General features: G+C 36.9%; 1 protein-coding gene and 1 long non-coding RNA gene across 6 annotated transcripts in view; one reads left to right on the top strand and one right to left on the bottom strand.

Moving 5' to 3' along the window:
- Positions 1-19012, top strand: part of LOC122728424 — a 66483-nt gene that overhangs the window by 20886 nt on the left and 26585 nt on the right. The window contains exon 2 of the long non-coding RNA XR_006353280.1: positions 17958-18020. This is a non-coding gene — a long non-coding RNA (uncharacterized LOC122728424). The remainder of the gene's footprint in view (positions 1-17957; positions 18021-19012) is intronic.
- PTPN12 (protein tyrosine phosphatase non-receptor type 12) overlaps positions 15725-19012 on the bottom strand; it is a 95764-nt gene continuing 92476 nt past the window's right edge. For all 5 annotated transcript variants that reach the window (XM_043967044.1, XM_043967046.1, XM_043967045.1 and 2 more), the window contains 2 exons: positions 17235-17342; positions 15725-16690 (listed from right to left, as the gene is read on the bottom strand). In XM_043967044.1, coding sequence (XP_043822979.1) covers positions 16629-16690; positions 17235-17342 — 170 coding nt within the window. In that variant the 3' untranslated portion in view covers positions 15725-16628. The remainder of the gene's footprint in view (positions 16691-17234; positions 17343-19012) is intronic.

Below are 19012 nucleotides of genomic sequence, written 5' to 3'. Positions count from 1 at the left end.
GTTTGGGATAGATAGAAAGACTGAGATAGGTACCAAACTTCTTCGGGAAAAAGGAGAATGAACCCAATAAACAACTGCCACCAAATTTTGGATTCAGTGGCATTTGAATAGGATGAACCCCAAAGGAAGAGAGGTTGCTGAGTGATGGCAGCAGAGGGAATATCTGGAAGTTGCAATGGGGAACTACTACTTCAGGATCAGTTAGGGGTGGGGGGAGGGCAGGGACAGTGTGGAGATTAGGAAAAGTGTAAACAGGACTAGAAATGAGAACCAGAGATGTAGTGTCTTCTGGGAGCACAGAAAGAAACAAACAGGTCTCTAAGTGCTAGAAGACAGAACAAGCATAAGAAAAAGTCTCTGTCAAACAAGAATTCCATAGTTGGTAGTATTTTTATTTTTCAGTTTAATATTTTTTTGATGTTTTTGGTCATGTGTTTGAAGGAATAACTTAGATTTAAAATTTTTTGCTCTAGTACTACAGAGGCTGGGAAGCTAGATAGTGCAGTGGATAGAGTGCCAGACCTGGAGTCAGGAAGATTCATCTTCCTGGGTTCAGATCTGGTCTCTGCCACTCACTAGCTGTGTGACCCTGGGCAAGTCACTTAACTGTTTGCCTCATTTTCCATTTCTGTAAAATAAGCTGAAGAAGGAAATGGCAAACCACTCCGGTATCTTTTTGTTTTGTTGTTTTTTGGTGGGGCAATGGGGGTTAAGTGACTTGCCCAGGGTCACACAGCTAGTGCGTGTCAAGTGTCTGAGGCTGGATTTGAACTCAGGTTCTCCCTGATCCAGGGCAGGTGCTTTCCACTGAGCCACCTAGCTGCCCCCTACTCCAGTATCTTTGCCAAGAAACCCCAAATGGGGTCACAAAGAATCGACTAAACAGCAGCAACTACTGCAGAAACATCTATTGATTTCTGTGGCTCTGCCTAAGAGTCTAATATGTAAGTTGCTGGATTTGGCTTCAGATAAGGATACCCTCAACCTATGAAGCACAAGGGCTATATTTGGAAGCAGCAGTTGTTTGATGGTTCTGAACATTTCTTCACCCCTTCAATAACCTTGTATTATTTTGTTTTAAATGGAGATAATTTTTATGACATTGAGTAAACAAGTTCAGTGAAAGTTATTTTGGAAATAAGATTATTTCATTCAATGTTGAGTTCTCAACAATTATTATTTTTTTTTGGTGAGGCAATTGGGGTTAAGTGACTTGCCCAGGATCACACAGTTAGTAAGTGTTAAGTGTCTGAGGCCAGATTTGAACTCAGGTACTCCTGACTCCAGGGCCAGTGCTCTAGATCCACTGTACCATCTAGCTGCCCCAACAATTATTTCTATGAAGCCTTCAGAAACTCTCCCTCATTAGAGTAGCCTGTTATAATGGATAGAAACAGAGAAAAAAAAATCTCTAAAGGGAATTGTTGGCTTCATTGACTGAGAAAAGTGTTTTTTTTACGCATCCTTGTAGACAGATTTTACCCCTTCCTTCATCTTTGCCTTTTATTTATTTATTTTTAAATCTATGAAAGAGGTGTAATCATGTGAATTAATCCAGCAGTTGCTGGCATCATGTTGAATTTCAAAAAAGGTCCAAATTCCCTCAAGCTACTAGTTATCTCCCTTATGCTAGTCACACTGTACTCACCAATTCTTCTTTGATCATATAAATTGTCTAGAATATCCCTATAGAAGAGCAGCAGAAATATTAGTGCCATAGTCAAATATATAAATGTTACATTTGTGGCATTTAGAAGCCCTCCAGTGGCCAAATACTTGAAAAAAAATATCTGTTAACAGCTTTGATGATTTATGGTCAGCCTTTAAATTAATAGATTTTTTTCAATCAAATACAATTAAAGCAATTTTAAAAATTGGAATTTTATGGAATTGTAGAATTTGAGAAACAAAATAATTCTGTATCCCATCGAGTATAGCCACCTTATTTGAAATATGAAGACTCAGTTGTCTTTTCTATACGTTTGAAGGGTTTCAATGAAATTAATTTTAGGATTTCTTCCAACTCTACAATTGTGATTTTATGAAACTGAATGACAGATACCTAGTTATTGAAAATAAGAGCTCAGGTTTCTTGATTTCCCAGTCTTTCCACTACTTCAAAAAGAATTAGAAAGATCTTAACTCTAGATCTTGAAAGGACCTTTGAGGCCTTCTAGTCATATCAGGAAGGTTAAATTACTTGCCTAAAGGTCACATAGATAGTAATCCTCAGAAGTGGTTTTTGGAACCATATCTTCTGTCTCCAGTCAGGGCTCTTTGCACATTAGCCCTTTACCTACCTTATGTTCATTACAAGATCTTTACAAAGCAAGCATCAGTCAACAGAACTTATTTAGCACTTACTATGTGCCAGGAACCATTCTAAGAATGCAAAGAAAGGGAAAAATTTAGTCCCTGCTTTCAGGGAGTTCACATTATAAACTGGGGAGATATGTGTGTGTTACGTACATTAAAAGATACATATCACACAACATAAATGGAAAATCATCTCAAAGGGAAAAGCCTGGGGAGGATGGGAAAGACTTCCTGCAGTCTGTAAGGAGTCAGGAGGAAGAACATTTCAGGCATGAGGGACAGCCAGGGAAGTGACAGAGTCAAAAAAAAAGATGAGGTGCTATATTGGAGAAACAGCAAGGCAGCCAGGGTGGATGGATCACAGAGTATGTGAAGAGGAGTAAAGGGTAAAAGGTCTGGCCAGATTGGAAGGGTTAGCTTGAAATGCCTACTAGTTCCACTTTAAAAGCTTCAGCCCTAGCAATATCCATTAGTTATAACTCTTGTTTTGATACAGGATCTATCCAAATAAACACTGAAAGAAACCCAACTGTAAAATATATTCTCAGAAAACAAGTTAAGCAAAACCATGTAACTTGACTGCAACTGATCATACAGAGCACTTTCTCCTTCTTTTGTTTGTGTATGTCTAACAGAAACAAAAGAGAAATGGTTTCACTTGGATGCTCTGGTTCCACTCCTGTCCATTTATTGTGACCAAGTTTTGTTGTCTCTCAGCAATGACTCTATTGCTGTGATCACTGTGCGTGTGCTTTTTTTAGCTCAACTTTCTTAACTCTAAATTATTTAACACAAATTTCCCCCATTTCTCTGAATTCTTCATATTTGTCATTCATTACAACAAAGTGTAGTGTTCTGTTCTATTGAAATCAGAAGGGGTTTTTTTTGGAGCAAGGTTTGGCCGTGGGGGGGGGTGGCTTTCCCTCCCACAAGGTGGCCTTTCCCAGCAGTGGCCACTATTTCAGATCATACCTTTCTCTTCCTACTAGGTGACCTTAGAGGAGTTATCTTCTCTTGGTCTACACCCTTCTCCACCTTCTTCATGTAGGAAAATGGATGTTTTTTTTATTCCTCTGAACCTGGCTAAGTTAAAATGAAAATGATTCATTTAGCCTAGGTATACATTTTATGTGAGTCATCTCTCTGCTACTTTAGGAGCTTATAAAGAGATTGATCATCAAAACTATAAGATTCTCTTACCCCAGTTGGGGATCTATGGATTCTAAATGAAGGTACAGCCATCTGCCCTAATTAAACTAGTCACAAGCATCCTCTATTTGCCATCCCCCTACGTGAAATTAATATCCAGATATTCATCACAAATCAGGATCTATCAGAGGTTTCATGTCAAAGGAAAACACAGTTTGGTTACCTTTCAACACTATCTCAATTCAACCTCTTCCCATTTGGTTCAGGATTTGTACCTTCTTCATTTTGAACTCTCATCGCCTATCTCTTCAAAACTGAAAACAATATTAATTTAAAAAACTGAAAGCAGTATTTTTTCTCTGAGTTTACTGAACTGATCTGTAGCTCCTTTAAAAATAAACCACAAAAGGGGCAGCTAGGTGGCGCAGTGGATAGAGCACCGGCCCTGGATTCAGGAGTACCTGAGTTCAAATCCGGCTTCAGACAGTTAACACTTACTAGCTGTGTGACCCTGGGCAAGTCACTTAACCCCAATTGCCTCACTAAAAAATAAAATAAAATAAAATAAACCACAAAGAACTGCCCTTGCTAATGTAGTTGACATTACCAGAAGGAACCAGATCAAGTTGAAGTTAAGGGACTAAGCCTTCTCTAAAGACTTTTTTTTGGGAGAGGTGGGGGCAGAGCAATGAGGGCTAAGTGACTTGCCCAGGGTCACACAGCTATGTCAAGTGTCTGAGGCCAGATTTGAACATGGGTCCTTCTGAATCCAGGCTGGTGCTTTATCCACTGAACCACCTAGCTGCCCCACCTCTAAAGACTCAATCTTAAAAAGGGATGAATATCTTCATTGAGAGGGTTGATAACATCCCTTTGATAAGAGGTGATATAATATAAAATATAATCTATATCAGCTAGCTGTCTTGGGGAGGAGAGAGGGAGGGAAGAGAGGGAGAAAAACTTGAAACTAGCAATCTTATAAAAACAAATGCTGAAAACTATCTCTACATGTAACTAGAAAATAAAATACTTTTATGACAAGGGGTTGAAAAGTACCCGAGGTGCTTTTTGACTCAGTAACACTAAATTGAACCAAAGTGATTGGGTCATAGGTAATACTGATTTTCATTTGTTATTCTGATTTTTAGGGTTTTAAAACATTTTTCACATGGTTGCTGTGAATTTGTCTTCTTTTGAGGTCAAATCCATAGAATATTTATCTGTTGTGGGATCACTCTCCATCTTGGAGATGTGTTATATCTCTATAAATTTATGATGTTAATTTTTATTAGATATTTAATACCAATATTTAACCAATTTTCTATTTTTTCTTATTCTATCAATATTGATTTTATTTGTGCAAAATTTAACATTACAAATTTTATTTTCTTTAGAAAAGTTAATTTTAAATGGTGGTAAACGTCATAACAAGGGTCCCTCAAATCACTTTTCCCACCTAAAAGAAAGGTAATTACTTATAAGCAAACACTGATTTTGCCCTAAGACAGTATGTAGAGTGGAAAAAATCATTCAATTTTATGTCAGAAGACCAGGATTTGAGTCTTGGTTATACCACCTAATAGCTCTGTGGCACTGAACAAGACACGTAATATAATATAATGATAGTTCTATTTCCTCACGATTGGTATGAAGATCTAATGAAAGAACATGTAAAATGCTTCATAAATGATGAAGTACTGGGGGGGATTATTAAATGCTCACGTCTTTTTTCAACTCAATAAACATGTTAATTATTTGCTCTCATAAGGAACCCAGTAGCTTCCCCACTCCACTAAAAGAGGATAAAAAGGCCCAAACCCTCTTATTTTGCCCCTTGAATATCAACTGGCTTGATGATTAACAAGGTGCTCTCCCCAGCATGAATGCTCTCCCCTAGTCCTGAACCATAACCAGTACAAACATATTATGTCCAGGATCCTGGCTCCATACCCAAAGTGTTTGGTCCTGCTTTAATATATAAAAATCCTATTTAAAAAACCCACTGGACTTGACTGGTTTTGGCACCGTGCCAACACCAAATACAGATACTTCAGAATTCCTGAGTTCTGTTTTCCCCAACATCCTCTTCTAATTTGTCTTCAAGATTGTTTGCTTTCCTTTCTCTGTTGGTTCCTTTCTTATGCTGTGTTCTATCTTATGGTGCCATTATCTCCCCCTTTAGAATAATTGACTGTTGGCAAAACCTGGAACCATTGGTTTTGGCAGCTGCCTGACTTCCCAAACCATGGCTTAGGCCAGGTAGAATGCAAAGGCTGGGATTGAGAACCCTGAGCCCCAAAGTTAGGACCTCTCAGTTCTCCCCAACACCAGAGATGTTACTAGTGGCCTAGCTTAAGAACATGTCCCTTGGACTCTTCCCCCTGCAAACATAAGTATAACATTAACGAGACCACCACCTTTTCCTCATACTATACCTTGGGATCCTGAACCTCACTCAAGAAGGAGACTGAGAAAACTATGTACTGGTCAATGTACTAATTCTGGTGATGCATTTCATATAACAAATTTATTTAATAAACAGTAAGTACCTGTGTGCAGTCCACTTTGAGTTAGGTGGCATTAAAGAACAGTTAAGTATTACTTTTAGAATGATGGGGGAGGGGGCGGCTAGGTGGCGCAGTGGATAAAGCACCGGCCATGGATTCAGGAGTACCTGAGTTCAAATCCGACATCAGACACTTGACACTTACTAGCTGTGTGACCCTGGGCGAGTCACTTAACCCCCATTGCCCCGCAAAAAAAAAAAAAAAAAAAAAAAAAAAAAAAAGAATGATGGGGGAAATCATACTGCCAGCAACCAAGAAGACCCAACTTCATTCTTTGGCCAGGTCTACAAACTGTTTCTGTGCACTTGTTCTGGTTCAAAATGGCAATAAAACAAAATGTTAGGAGCTATGTGACAGTTGTCACATAAGGGAGATCCCCAACTCTGGATTTTTCATTTTGTGAAGTCCTTTAGAGACTTCAGCAATACAAATGTTGCTTTATATGGGGCAGGGCGGGGAGGGAATTTTGTAAGAGAAAAGAGATAAAATATAAAATTGATTATCTACATACATCACATTATAACCTTTAATGAAAAAAGTAAACTTTTGAATTTTATCTTTCTTCCAAAAGAATCTATGAAACAAATATAAGAAAAACTTCAGCATTGACTGATCCATGTGTAGCACTCCTCTGCTTATTCCTTCAATTTGTACCCACTAGTAAATTGGGTCCCCTAGTTCTCCATTTTTTAGCACATTTTTTGTTGTTTTTTTTCCAATTCCAAATTCTTTCCCTTCCCCAGCCTCATTCATTGAGAAGGGAAGAAAAACAAAATCCATTACAAATAGACATAATCATGCAAAACAAGGCATTTTTTAAAAACCACAAAAAAAAAAAAAAAGAAAAAAACGTGCTTCAGTTTGCACTTTCATTCCATTAGTTCTGATTGCTTGCTGTCTGGGAGAGAGGAGAGGGGAGAGGGGAGAGGGGAGAGGGGGAGAGGGGAGAGAGAGAGAGAGAGAGAGAGAGAGAGAGAGAGAGAGAGAGAGAGAGAGAGAGATTGATTTGGAACTCAAAATCTTACAAAAATGAATGCTGAAAACAATCTTTACATGTAATTGGAAAGTAAGATTTAAAAAAAAACTTAAAAGAAGTGTCAGGTTTTCTGAGACCATCCCCCTCATCATTTCTTATAGCACAACAGTACCCCATCACAATCACAGACCACAACCCAATCACATTCACATACCATAACTTGACTAGTCATTTCCTTAACTGATGGGCATCCCCAGTTTCCTTGGATTTGAGGTGGTACCTCAGAATTGTTTTAATTTGCATTGGGAGGCGGGATTATTTCCTTTTTTTCCCTTCAGATCCCCAGTTCCTAGAATAAAATGCCTGTCACGTCAACCAAACTGACCAGATGCCTTATTTCGAGAAAAATGAACTTGTTAAGTTCCCCTTCTATATGTTCACCCATCTCATATTTTGCTTAAGTCAAAAAGAGGTGAAGTTTTTTTGGCCAAGGCCAACTCTTCTACTTGCATATTTGACCTTTTCTCTTCCCATCTCCAGGAGCATTCTGTCTCTTGCTCCTTCCCTGACTTATACAAATATAACCATGGCAATCTCACTCTCAAAATCTCACTCAGCCTTGTTTCCTGCCCTAGTAATCATACTTTATTTTATTTTTCTTGCTAGAATATTTAATTAAGAGTCTACATTTGTTACTTTCATTTCACGACCTCTCCATTAATTTTTCAACTTCTTGTTCCAGCTTTTGACCTGACCAAAACTGTTCTTATCAGTGGTTACTGGTCTAGGCTGCACCATCAACCTTTCTCAGTTGTCTCTACAACAGGACACTCGCTGTGTACCACTTTCTTTTCTTGGATACTATCTCCTTTTGGCTTATCTCTTAACTAATTTACCAGACCTCATTCTCCTTTGCTGAACTATCATCTATTTCTTTAATCCTGAGTATCACTCATACCCCTTTTCTCTTCTGTCTGTATACTGTTCCCTTGGTGATCTCATCACCTTCTAAGAGTTTATCAATACTATGAACCTCAAGTCAATATCCCAACTCTATGTATTCTATGGCCCTTCTTATTCCACATTACCAGTTGCATGCTGGAGACATTCTGTGAAATGTCCTCCTCTGAATTTCAAAGTTTTCCAAAATGGAAGTCATTATATTTTCCCCAATCCATCTCTACTCTACAGTTCTCTATTTCTGTTCAAGCCACCACCTTCCTTCCAGAGAACCATGTTCCTAAGTGTGTCATAGGGAAGGGTTGGGGAGAGTCAAGACAGTGGAATGAGAAACATAAATCTAGGTCACCTTTGTCTCATTTTCAGGAAGGAGTATTGCGTTCTAATCAGCAAAGTCAAGATTCTTAAGTCATTTTTTGAGCACAGGATGGCTTAAGGAGACAGAAAAGTCTGTAGACACCGGAGATAGCGTTTAACCAGGAACATATGCAGTGGTGGAGAGCAAGCATCCCTAGACTTTTAAAAGTGAGCTGAGGGGCAGCTAGGTGTTACAGTGGATAGAGTACTGGCCCTGGAGTCAGGAGGACCTGAGTTCAAATCCTGCCTCAGACACTTGACACTTACTAGGTGTGTGACCCTGGGCAAGTCACTTAACCCCAATTGCCTCACAAAACAACAACAACAACAACAACAAAGTGGGCTGAGAAAAGGCACCAAAGGACAAAGAGATCCCAATGGTTCCCTGAATTCAAGCACTGGGTGCATGAAAAGCTAGCTGGCAGCTCTGCTGCCCCCTAACCAGTTTCAGATCACAAGCCAGAGAACTGGTGTAGTGAAGTACTGAACAAAGAAGGAGCACTGGTAGCAAACGGTAGCTAGTTCTGTGGTGCTGACTGCAGAAGCAAAGTATAGCATCCCAAACTCAAGAGGAGCTGGTATAGTTGCTTTGAATTTGCAGTGTAGGATGATAGTGGTCGAGTCCAGCAGCAGACTACTGAACCTTCCAATCAAGGACAAACTGACAATTCTGACAACCAAATCTAGGCCAGGAACTTGAAGAAATCAGACCAGGAGGTCTAGGACCTAGATAAATATTTCAAGAAGTCATAAAACTCTCCAGATATGTTAGGACCATAAGAAAAAGTAGAAAACTGGGGGAGGAGGGTGGAGAGAAACTCATCCCTCACTTACTGAAAGAAGTCCCAAAATGAAAGCTCCCAGGAATTTAGTCAAAACCCAGAGCTCACTAGCCCAGGGTGGGGAAAATTGCTACAAGTAACCAGAAAGGAGCCACAGTTAGTAATACTATGATTTAGTAATCCATTATGGCAAAGGATTTAGGCTTATAACAAAGAATAACCTAACCAGAAAAAATAAAATCCCAGGTGGGGAGATAAACCTTAAGAGGATTTCCAACTATTCCTTATAAGACCAGAGCTGAGCAGAAAATTTGGCATATAAATACAGGAGTCAAGTGCAAGTCAATTATCCATGACTATCCCCTCTTTTTTACCTCTCCATTCCGTTGCCAAGTATTGTTAATTTTGTCTCAACATTTCTCATATGCATAGCCTTCTATCTACCCACAAGGCCATCAACCTACCTTAAGCCTTCATCACTTCTCTCAAGGATATTTGTAGTAGTTTCCTCATTTATTTCCTTGCTGCCATTCTCCCTTCCTAACTTATCCTTTACACAGCTACCACAATCTTTCTAAGGAACAGAGCTAAACTTGTCACTCCTTTGCTCAAAAAATGACTCTGTTGCTTTTGTGATAAAATGTAAATTCTTCACCTGCATTTTGATTTCCTAGATCCATGGGATTTTTCTTAAAAATTCAATACACAAAAGATCAAGTTCTCCAACTCATTTTGCTTTCTACTTTTAGTAGCAAACATCTCTTCAAATGAGTTGGATTTTTTTTTGGGGGGGGGAGGAAGATGGTGGTGGTAGTAAATTATAATTCATGATAGGAGAGGGGAAAAAAGACAGTGAATACATACAACTTACAAATCCAAATTAAATTTATTAGATGGTATTACTTACAACTAAGGAATCAATGAGGTTGGAGAAAGGAAAACCTGTGGGTCTACATGTCAAGATGGACTTCCCATGATGCCAGTATCTGATCAGATGGTTTTCTTGCATTTTTGTTTTTGTTAAACAAAAAACGCCCTATTATTTTCACATCAGTTTTCCTTTCTCAATAGAGGTTCTAAAGCAGTGATTGGTAAAATAGGGCCTAATCTGTTATTCTGCTTCAGGATCTATGCTTTGGTATCTTTCGAGCAATGTAAGGAGTTTAATGGAATGAGGTAAGATCACAGAAATGGAATGCTAAGTTTCCCAGTGGCTACTAAAAAGGCCATTAAAAAGGGGTTGTAAAAGTTTTTCATCTATGATTTCAGGCCAGTGAAAAGTATCCCATTTGGTTTTGGGTAGACATTTATCCAGAAAGTCATAATTTTTTGAAATGTGTCGGTGGAGACCTCTCTTGGTTTAAGAATAGGATGCAAAAATAGTGGGAACTAAAACATAGGTATCAGAAAAATAATCAGCTGGCATGGGTACAAACATAACAGGAAATTCTCTGAATCACCAGGGCACTGTCAAGGCTAAAAAGAACTGAACTTAGAAAAATTCTAAATAGTAAACATAAATCACGGGAAGAGGCAGTCACAAACAAGACATTAGGTAATGAACTGTGCTGTTGTACTTTAACAGACCGTGCCTTAACCTTAACATTTAATGCCCTCTACAATTCTAACCTTGACAACCTTATTTCTTTATTCATCTTCATGTCTTCTCCAATCTAGTTTCTACTAGGTATTCCCTGAACCTTATATTTTATATCTTTCCTCTCTTCATACTCCAGACCTTGAACACATTTCCTTCCCTCCTTACCACTACTTCTTTAGAATCCTTATCTTTTAAGCTTCACTTCAAAAGGCAATTTGACCCTGATTATACCTGTTCATATTACCTTATACTTACTTACCTATGTAGAGGCTATATTCTCTGAACAGTTTCATTTTTCCTATCCCCAATTCCAGGAAATGACTTGCAGCACATAGAAGGCCCTTAACATGTTTAATTTATTAGCACTGGGGATTTTAGATATTATCAATTCCAAATCCCTCACTTTATTCAACCTTTGATTTAATCAACGTATGTTTTTTCTACTGAGACAGATCTCAAACCATCTAATTGTTATATATCATACCACCATTTTCTCTATGCACTTCCATGACATAGTCCTGGTTTTCATTCTCTTCTCTTTATCCCTTCTGTAGTCCCTTAAACTTTTCTTGTTCTTTAAATGTAAGCACTGGTTCTGTCCTTGGCTCTCTTCCCCCATCTTCCTATTTACTCTTTTCATTGTTGAGAGCAAACTTAAAACTGAGTATATATAAACTCATATTCATCTCCCTCTTGGAAAACCTCTCTTCTAACCTCCTAGTCAAAGAAGTCCATAAACCTAAGTTGTGCTCACATCTTTCTTCCTCACCTTCTCTATGCAGGTTTCAAGCCTTATCAGTTCTTTCTAAAACATCTCACACCTGTGCCAACCAATCAACATGGTTAGGCTCTCAAGGCTTCTTGCAAATTAGTCTCCTTTCCTCGCTTCCAGGAACCTTTCTAATATATAGGTCTCTTTGTGCTATTCTCCTTTGTTCATAAACCTTCAGTGACAAACATTAGGCAAACTCTTTAGGTTTGTATACATGCTTTTCTCCACAGTACTGTCTTATTTGACACCTTCACATATTCTATATTCTAACCAAAATGAGGCTACTTCTGTCTCTCCATCTTAACTCATTTCTCTCTGCTTTCACCTGAAAATCAAAACAGACTTACTTCTCTTATCTGTTTAAGCTTCTCCCTTCAAGGTCCAACTCAAACCACAACCTTCAAGTTAGTGAGAGGACTTCATACCAAAGCCTTCAGTGATCAATCCAGCTGAAAGTGATCCTAGTCCTCCAAATTCTTGTTTGTTTGTGTGTGGTTTTTTTTTTTTTGGGGGGGGGGCTCACTCGCAGTGAGGGTTAAGTGACTTGCTCAAGGTCACACAGCTAGTAAGTGTCAAGTGTCTGAGGCTGGATTTGAACTCAGGTCCTCCTGAATCTAAGGCTGGTGCTTTATCCACTGTGCCACCTAGCTGCCCCATTCTCCAATTTGTGATAACATCTCCTGTAACTCTCCTTTGTAGTTTTTTTTTTTTTTTTGGTGAGGCAATTGGGATTAAGTGACTTGCTCAGGGTCACACAGCTATTAAGTGTTAAGTGTCTGAGGCTACATTTGAACTCAGGTCCTCCTGACTCCAGGGGCAGTGCTCTATCCACTGTACCACCTAGCTGCCCCTCTCCTTTGTATTTACCACACTCTTTTATCTTTTATTTGTGTAGATATGTTCCCCTTTCCATTTAAGAACAAAAGCACTCTTAAGGCAGTTTTGTGTTATATTTATGTTTGTACTGCCAGAAGTTGATACATTACTTTGAACTAGAAGAAATCCAGTTGAATGAGATGTTGAATGTATTTTTACAACATCTCCCCTAGAATAAGAAGAATGTTGTAAAATCAGAAACATGGATTGATTAAAGCATATCCTGGATACTTGTATATCATTTAGACAGGCAAAAGAAATGTAGTATGCTTAAAATCAGAAGAATTACATCCTATGGCACCAAATTTGTCAGACACATTGAAAGGAGGAATTTATCTCCATCCATACCTTCAGTTACTGGATGAATATATACAGAACAAATATATATAATAGAATATGATCCTTGACTTCAAGGCAACATGGTAAAAACACCATTTACTCTGGGGGTTAAGGGAACAATGTTCAAATTGTACACAGCCTTGGGCTTCTCATTTAATTTCTTGGGCCTTTGCTTGCTCATCTGTAAAATGAGGACTGGACTAGGTAACTTCTGAGGTCCCTTTCAGCCCTATATCTATGGCACCATGACCTCATGAAGCTTACGGTGAAATAGGGGGATATGATTAACACAGGCAACTATAATGTCAACTATTACATGCTAAGGGCATCAAGAAAGTGATGCCCTTCATGGTAAAAATGATATTTAATCTCTATTTTTAAGCTTGAGTAAAGATTTGAGCTAGGAGCTTCCAGGGATACAAAGAAAAGTTAGCATGGATATGAAAAGTAAGCACAGAATATATTTGGATGGATTCATCTTGTTTGGTTTGAATGCAGAATTTGTGGAAAGGAACCATGAAATAAGGTTAATTCAATAAAACCAAGTAGCTAGGTGCCACAATGGATAGAGCACAAGGCCTGGAGTCAAAGGAAGACCTGAGTTCAAATATGAACTCAAACACTTCTTACCTTTGTGATCCTGGGCAAGTCACAACCTCTCTGCCTCAGTTTTTTCATCTATGAAATGGGAATAATAGCATCTACAACCCAGGGTTGTGAGGATCAAATGAGATAACAATTATAAAGCATTTAGCACAGTTCCATAGCATACAGTAAAGCTCTATAAAAGCTGTCGTCGTTGTCATCATCACCACCTCATCATCATCATCACCACCACCACATTTCTGAATATTCAGATGTCTTTTTCCTTAGGTTAATCATATTCAACAATCCAAGTCCTGTTTTAGCTAACTAGTTTTAAAAAATGGTTAATCTTCTATATTTTACATTTTATATATATGTGTGTGTGTGTATATATATATATATATATATAAACACCTTGATGTTTACTAGTACAGAGAATAAGTTGTAGCAAATACAACAAAACACTCACACTTTAAAACTGGATATACTATTTAGGCATTATTCGGTATAATGAAAAGAAGGACTCCTGAGATGATGCTGAAAATCTTCCTTAGAGCTTTTGCAACTTTCTATTTGCCAAAACACCGGATTCTGGTTTTTCAGAATATTGTAACAAAAACCCCAAATTAGAGAAGAGAAACTGAAAATTTGGACCTATTTTTTAAAAGAAGCAAATATTCTAGTTGCATTTCATTATAACAAATATTAATTAAATAGTAACATTATAAGGAACTGGAGGAAAGCATTTGGTTCAAAAATGAAAAGACAAGTTTCCTGAAACTTCTCAGGAACATGAATTAAAGGCCCCTACAGTGAATATTGAAATAGATGAATATCTATATGGTTTTTATTATTTTAAAATTTTCATTTATGACAAAATATTAACATAACTTTTAAGGCAAATTTAAAAAATGATTATTCTGTTGGACTAACTTAAATATTTTTTTAAGAACACAGATGAACTATTTTTTAAAATACCCATATAATTTCATCTATTGATCTAATTATTATTCCATCCTATTATTACAATCTTCTTAAAAGGACACAGATAACTCTGGACAAAAGCAAAAAATGTAAGAGGCTATGTACATTCTTGGCAAAAACAGATGACTAGTAGATAATAATTTTGACTTGGGCTATAAGTAATGTGTGTCTCTAATCCAAAATCCATGGTTTAACCAAAACTCTAAAATTAAATAACTCATCTACTCAGTTTGATATTTTTCCCATTGCCACATGTTTGGCTCTGGGTAAGTCATTTAATCAATTTGAGCCTCAGTTTGTCTGTTAAATAAGTGAATGAATTATTGAATATTTAAGGTTCCTTCCAAGTACAAAATTCTGTGCCAAAAGCAGTAACATCTCAAGTACCAAAAGCAGCAATACGCCTTATCTTAATTTCCAAATACTAACTAGAAGTTGAGATGAAATTTACAGAACTGAACATGACACCTCTTTCCTCCTTGAAACCCATGACAGTCCAAAAGGTTCTTATAACATGCTAAGGCTTGTACCTGTAACTGTGTCTTTCAGCTCCACTCCAAGTGCTATCTTCCCTCATTAGATTATAACCTTGACTGTCTTGCTTACTGCTGGTACACAATTTCTGCTCAGAGTTTGAAATCTTAGAGACAGACACTCTTCCAACTTCATCTGGTCTCTTTCTGATCTCTATGGTCCAGCCAAATTGGCATTTCTCTGTTCGTCACTTGTAGCAATTCATCTTCATTATCTCCATGTCTTTGTACTAGCTGACTCCTTGACAGTAAAGCACTTTCTCCTCCCCTCTGCTTCCTTTAAGACTCAATTCAAGCACCAACTGGTACATGAAGCCTTTACTGAATTCCCGCAACTACTAGTGCCCTCCCCCTTCGTAACTACCTTGTATTTATCCTGTATATGCTTATATAAGTATTTGTTATCATCCCTGATAGCACATAAGCTTGAGAGGAGAGTGTTTCATTTTTTGTCTTTCTAGCACATAGGAAGGATTGAATATGTTTTTGCTGATTCACTGAATACAAAAAATCCCTGAGTAAACAAGCAACAACAACAAAAATCCAGTCAAGGATAGATATGGAAGGATAATTGATTTAAAAATTTTCTACCATAGAAAAGCCATCAGCTTTTCCTTTTCACAGTGATTCCCACTTTCTTCCCTCAAAGCCTCTACTGTACATTCTATCTCTCTGATCTGTTTGGTAATAAGGGAATTGTCTAAAAAGACTATTTCTAAAAATCAAGAGAACAGAAATCTCTTGAAGATAACCAAACCTGATCTACCTCCTGCCCCAACTTTGGAGATATTTCAGTCAGTCCCTATAACAAGGAGGTTACATGGGAAGAATGCAATTCAAACAGGACTTCATTCTAGAAAGAAAAAAAAATCCTATAAAAGGTACAAGGTTTCTAAGAAAGTTAAAATGATAATCAAGAGAGACAGAATTTGTAGAATTGGTTGGGTTTTTTTACTGGCAGGTGAAATATCCTAAAACATAGACATTCTGATAGTCTCCTAATCCCATTTGAACTCAAATATTAAAGTAACACACATGAGCTAAGAGAATTCAATATTGTTCCAAGGCACTTACTGAATCTCTATAACTAGATGAAAACCAGGACAAATTAGGATTGACAAACAGTATATAATATAAAAATAACCTTTTGCTTACAATTTACAAAATGTATTATTACAATCTTTTATCTCTGCTAACCTGTAATGCTGGCAATCATATGTCCAGCAATTTTAAAAATCAGAAACTGTTTTCTAAAACATCAGGGCAAATAATTTACAAATAAAGTAGACAAAGATTTAGAACATGCAGAGATTCCTTACATCTTCTGTTAATATCTTATGATTGCAACTTTATCAAATTATATACCTACTTGCCCTGTACATATACAAAATAATGCATACATGATAAAACACTAGCAAAAGAGTAGTCCATAAACTCAATTTCTCATAAAAGTATTACTGTATTAACATGTCTACAAGCAGCGTGTAACAGGGTTAAGAGACATTAAGGCAATAATACTTGAAGTTACAAAATAAACCATATGTAATACTTTTTCCTAAGTGTACAATAAGGCAGAGTAGATGGTCCCAGCCCCCCCCAAAATTAGAATGTAATACTGGAATCCACTGTTGCAAACTTTTAAATTTAAAATAGATATACTATAAAAAGTGTATCCTTTGTAGGTAATGTTCTACACTGCTCTCTTAGCAACCACCCCTACCCACAATAACCCAATTTCTTTATTTCTGGGGGGAAGTGAAATACTATAAATCTGGTTTTCAGTGGCACTTGAATTTTCCAGTATAATTTCATGTGTCCTTTGTCCCCTTGTATCATGTCCATTCTGATGGTGGATTTCTTGGTCCTTTGGGTTTTCCACAACGATTACCAAAACCTACAGTCAAAATATTAGATAGAATCATCTTTCAGTTTTAAGGCATATTATTTACAACCATATTACTCACAGATATCTTTTTACCTTTAGGAACACAAACGATTTTACATTAAGAAATTTTACATTAAAATCACAGAGTTGTTTGACAAATTAAAAATATTTTATTCAATATCAGGAATAAAGCCAATCTTGATACAACTTAAGAAAAAATATATTTGACACTGCTTTAAAACTAAAAGAAAACTGTTTAAATAGCATTCTGTACTTTACTTTTTTATTCATTTTGATGTGGTATATTCATTTAAGTATACTCTCATTTAATTTATTCCTTGATCAACTCAGCAAACACTTTTCTTGGCTAGTATCAGGACTCACATAAAACACTACAAAGTCTGATTCACTGTTGATTTTATCTTAAGGAAATCCAACTAAAGGAGAATTTGGCCTTCTTTCTGATATAACTACCTGAAGCTTAGTTACAAATTTGGGGAGAACAGTAACCATTGGCAGGTAAAAACATCATATTGTTTAATGGAATTATTACCAATATCTGTGGCTTCAGCTGGACTTTCTGAAATATGATCTTTGTTACTTAAAATAGGAAGTGGACATTCTCTATTCGTCTCTGTCTGATTACTCTCTACAGGATAATCTAAAAAACAAAACAAGAAAAAGTTATTAGCTATTATCATTGGCAACAATGTAAATTTAGAGCTTTAATATAGACAATAAGGCAGATCATACTGTTGAAATACCCAGCTAAGAGTTGAATACCTTTTTTTGTTGTTGTGTTTTTTTTTTGCGGGGCAATGAGGGTTAAGTGACTTGCCCAGGGTCACACAGCTAGTAAGTGTCAAGTGTCTGAGGCCAGATTTGAACTCAGGTCCTCCTGAATCCAGGGCCAGTGCTTTATCTACTGTGCCATCTTGCTGCCCCTGTGTTGAATACCTTGTACAAAATTAAAGATGCATTTCTGAAGGTCATATGTATGCACATTAAATGACTGTAAATTCTTGATGGAAGCCAGATGTATTAGCCTTAAATTTTCCATTATTTAGTACAGGTTTTCATTTTTGAAATTTTTCTTAAAGTGGAGATGGGGATACAACTATGGTACAACCATTAGCAACATGGAACAAGTGAAACAGCTGAAATGCTTTAACCACTTTATTTGGGCACTTCTTCTGTTCAGTTATTTTATGAAACAGTGTGGTACAATGGATAGAACAGTGAAGTTAAGAGTCTAACACCTGGGTTTACATTTCAGTTCCTGACTACATGTGATCCTGGACAAGTCCTGGACCTGTAATTGGTAGAGAGAAGCCCCCAGGTGAGAAAACCCCAACTTATCAATGAAAATCAGTACCATATCTTCAACTTAAGTCTTAGGTGGGGTTAAGTGACTTGCTTAAGGTGGCATAGTCAGTATGTGTCAGAGGCACTTGTACCCAGGGCTTCCTGGTTACTAGTCCAACTTTCTATTCACAATGCCCAATATTATCTTTAAACATTTAAAACATTCTGTAATTTTAACACAATAGTTCAAACCACTAAAACAATTAAATACCTAGAATTAGATGAAAAATATAACCTATAAATATACTCATCTGATACAAAAGCTTGTTTTGCCCTCTTAGATTTTGGTTTCTGATTGGTGTTTGATAAATAAATGTTATAGAATTAATATCCTGGGATATGGTTCTATTCTTCCAGAGATAATTCTGGTTCTAGTTAGGGATAGGTTCTTGACTGTAATGTGTCTGGGAAGAGAGGATGAATATGTGGGATGACAGGTGTGATTACTCTACTCTGGAATTATACTTGATGCAGAAGATCTTTGGCAAATATATTCCGAGTTTGTTCCTCAATATATCATAGTGTAGGATTTCTATACTTCTCTTTAACTTATATGCAGAATCTGCTTGAAAGGTATACTCCCTAGATATTACAATTTAAAGTTGGGAATTAGAAAAATTTTAAACATTTTTACCTTTTAGAAGAATCAAATTTTAGCAAATTTTTTGTCTTAAAAATGAGTTAGTAATGATTAACATGTTAGCTTTTATACCTAAAAGGAAATATATGTTAATTATGAGGACTTATCACCAAAAAAGGTCTACTTTCACAAGCTGAATATTGTGCTATGATGCATAATTTTCATTTAAAAAGACAAGTATGTTACTAAGATGCAATATCAAGCATTTAAGACACTTGATTACAATGCGATTAATATTCAATTTTGGCATGACAGTGAAATTATAATTACAGTTCAATGGTATTATAAATATGTAAAGTAAATCAGGATGATGTGTAAAACATATT

The sequence above is a fragment of the Dromiciops gliroides genome, chromosome 5 (assembly GCF_019393635.1).
Source record: "Dromiciops gliroides isolate mDroGli1 chromosome 5, mDroGli1.pri, whole genome shotgun sequence".
NCBI classification, from domain to species: domain Eukaryota; kingdom Metazoa; phylum Chordata; class Mammalia; order Microbiotheria; family Microbiotheriidae; genus Dromiciops; species Dromiciops gliroides.
Note: the sequence above shows the minus strand (reverse complement) of the source record. Positions and strands in the feature narration are given on the sequence as shown.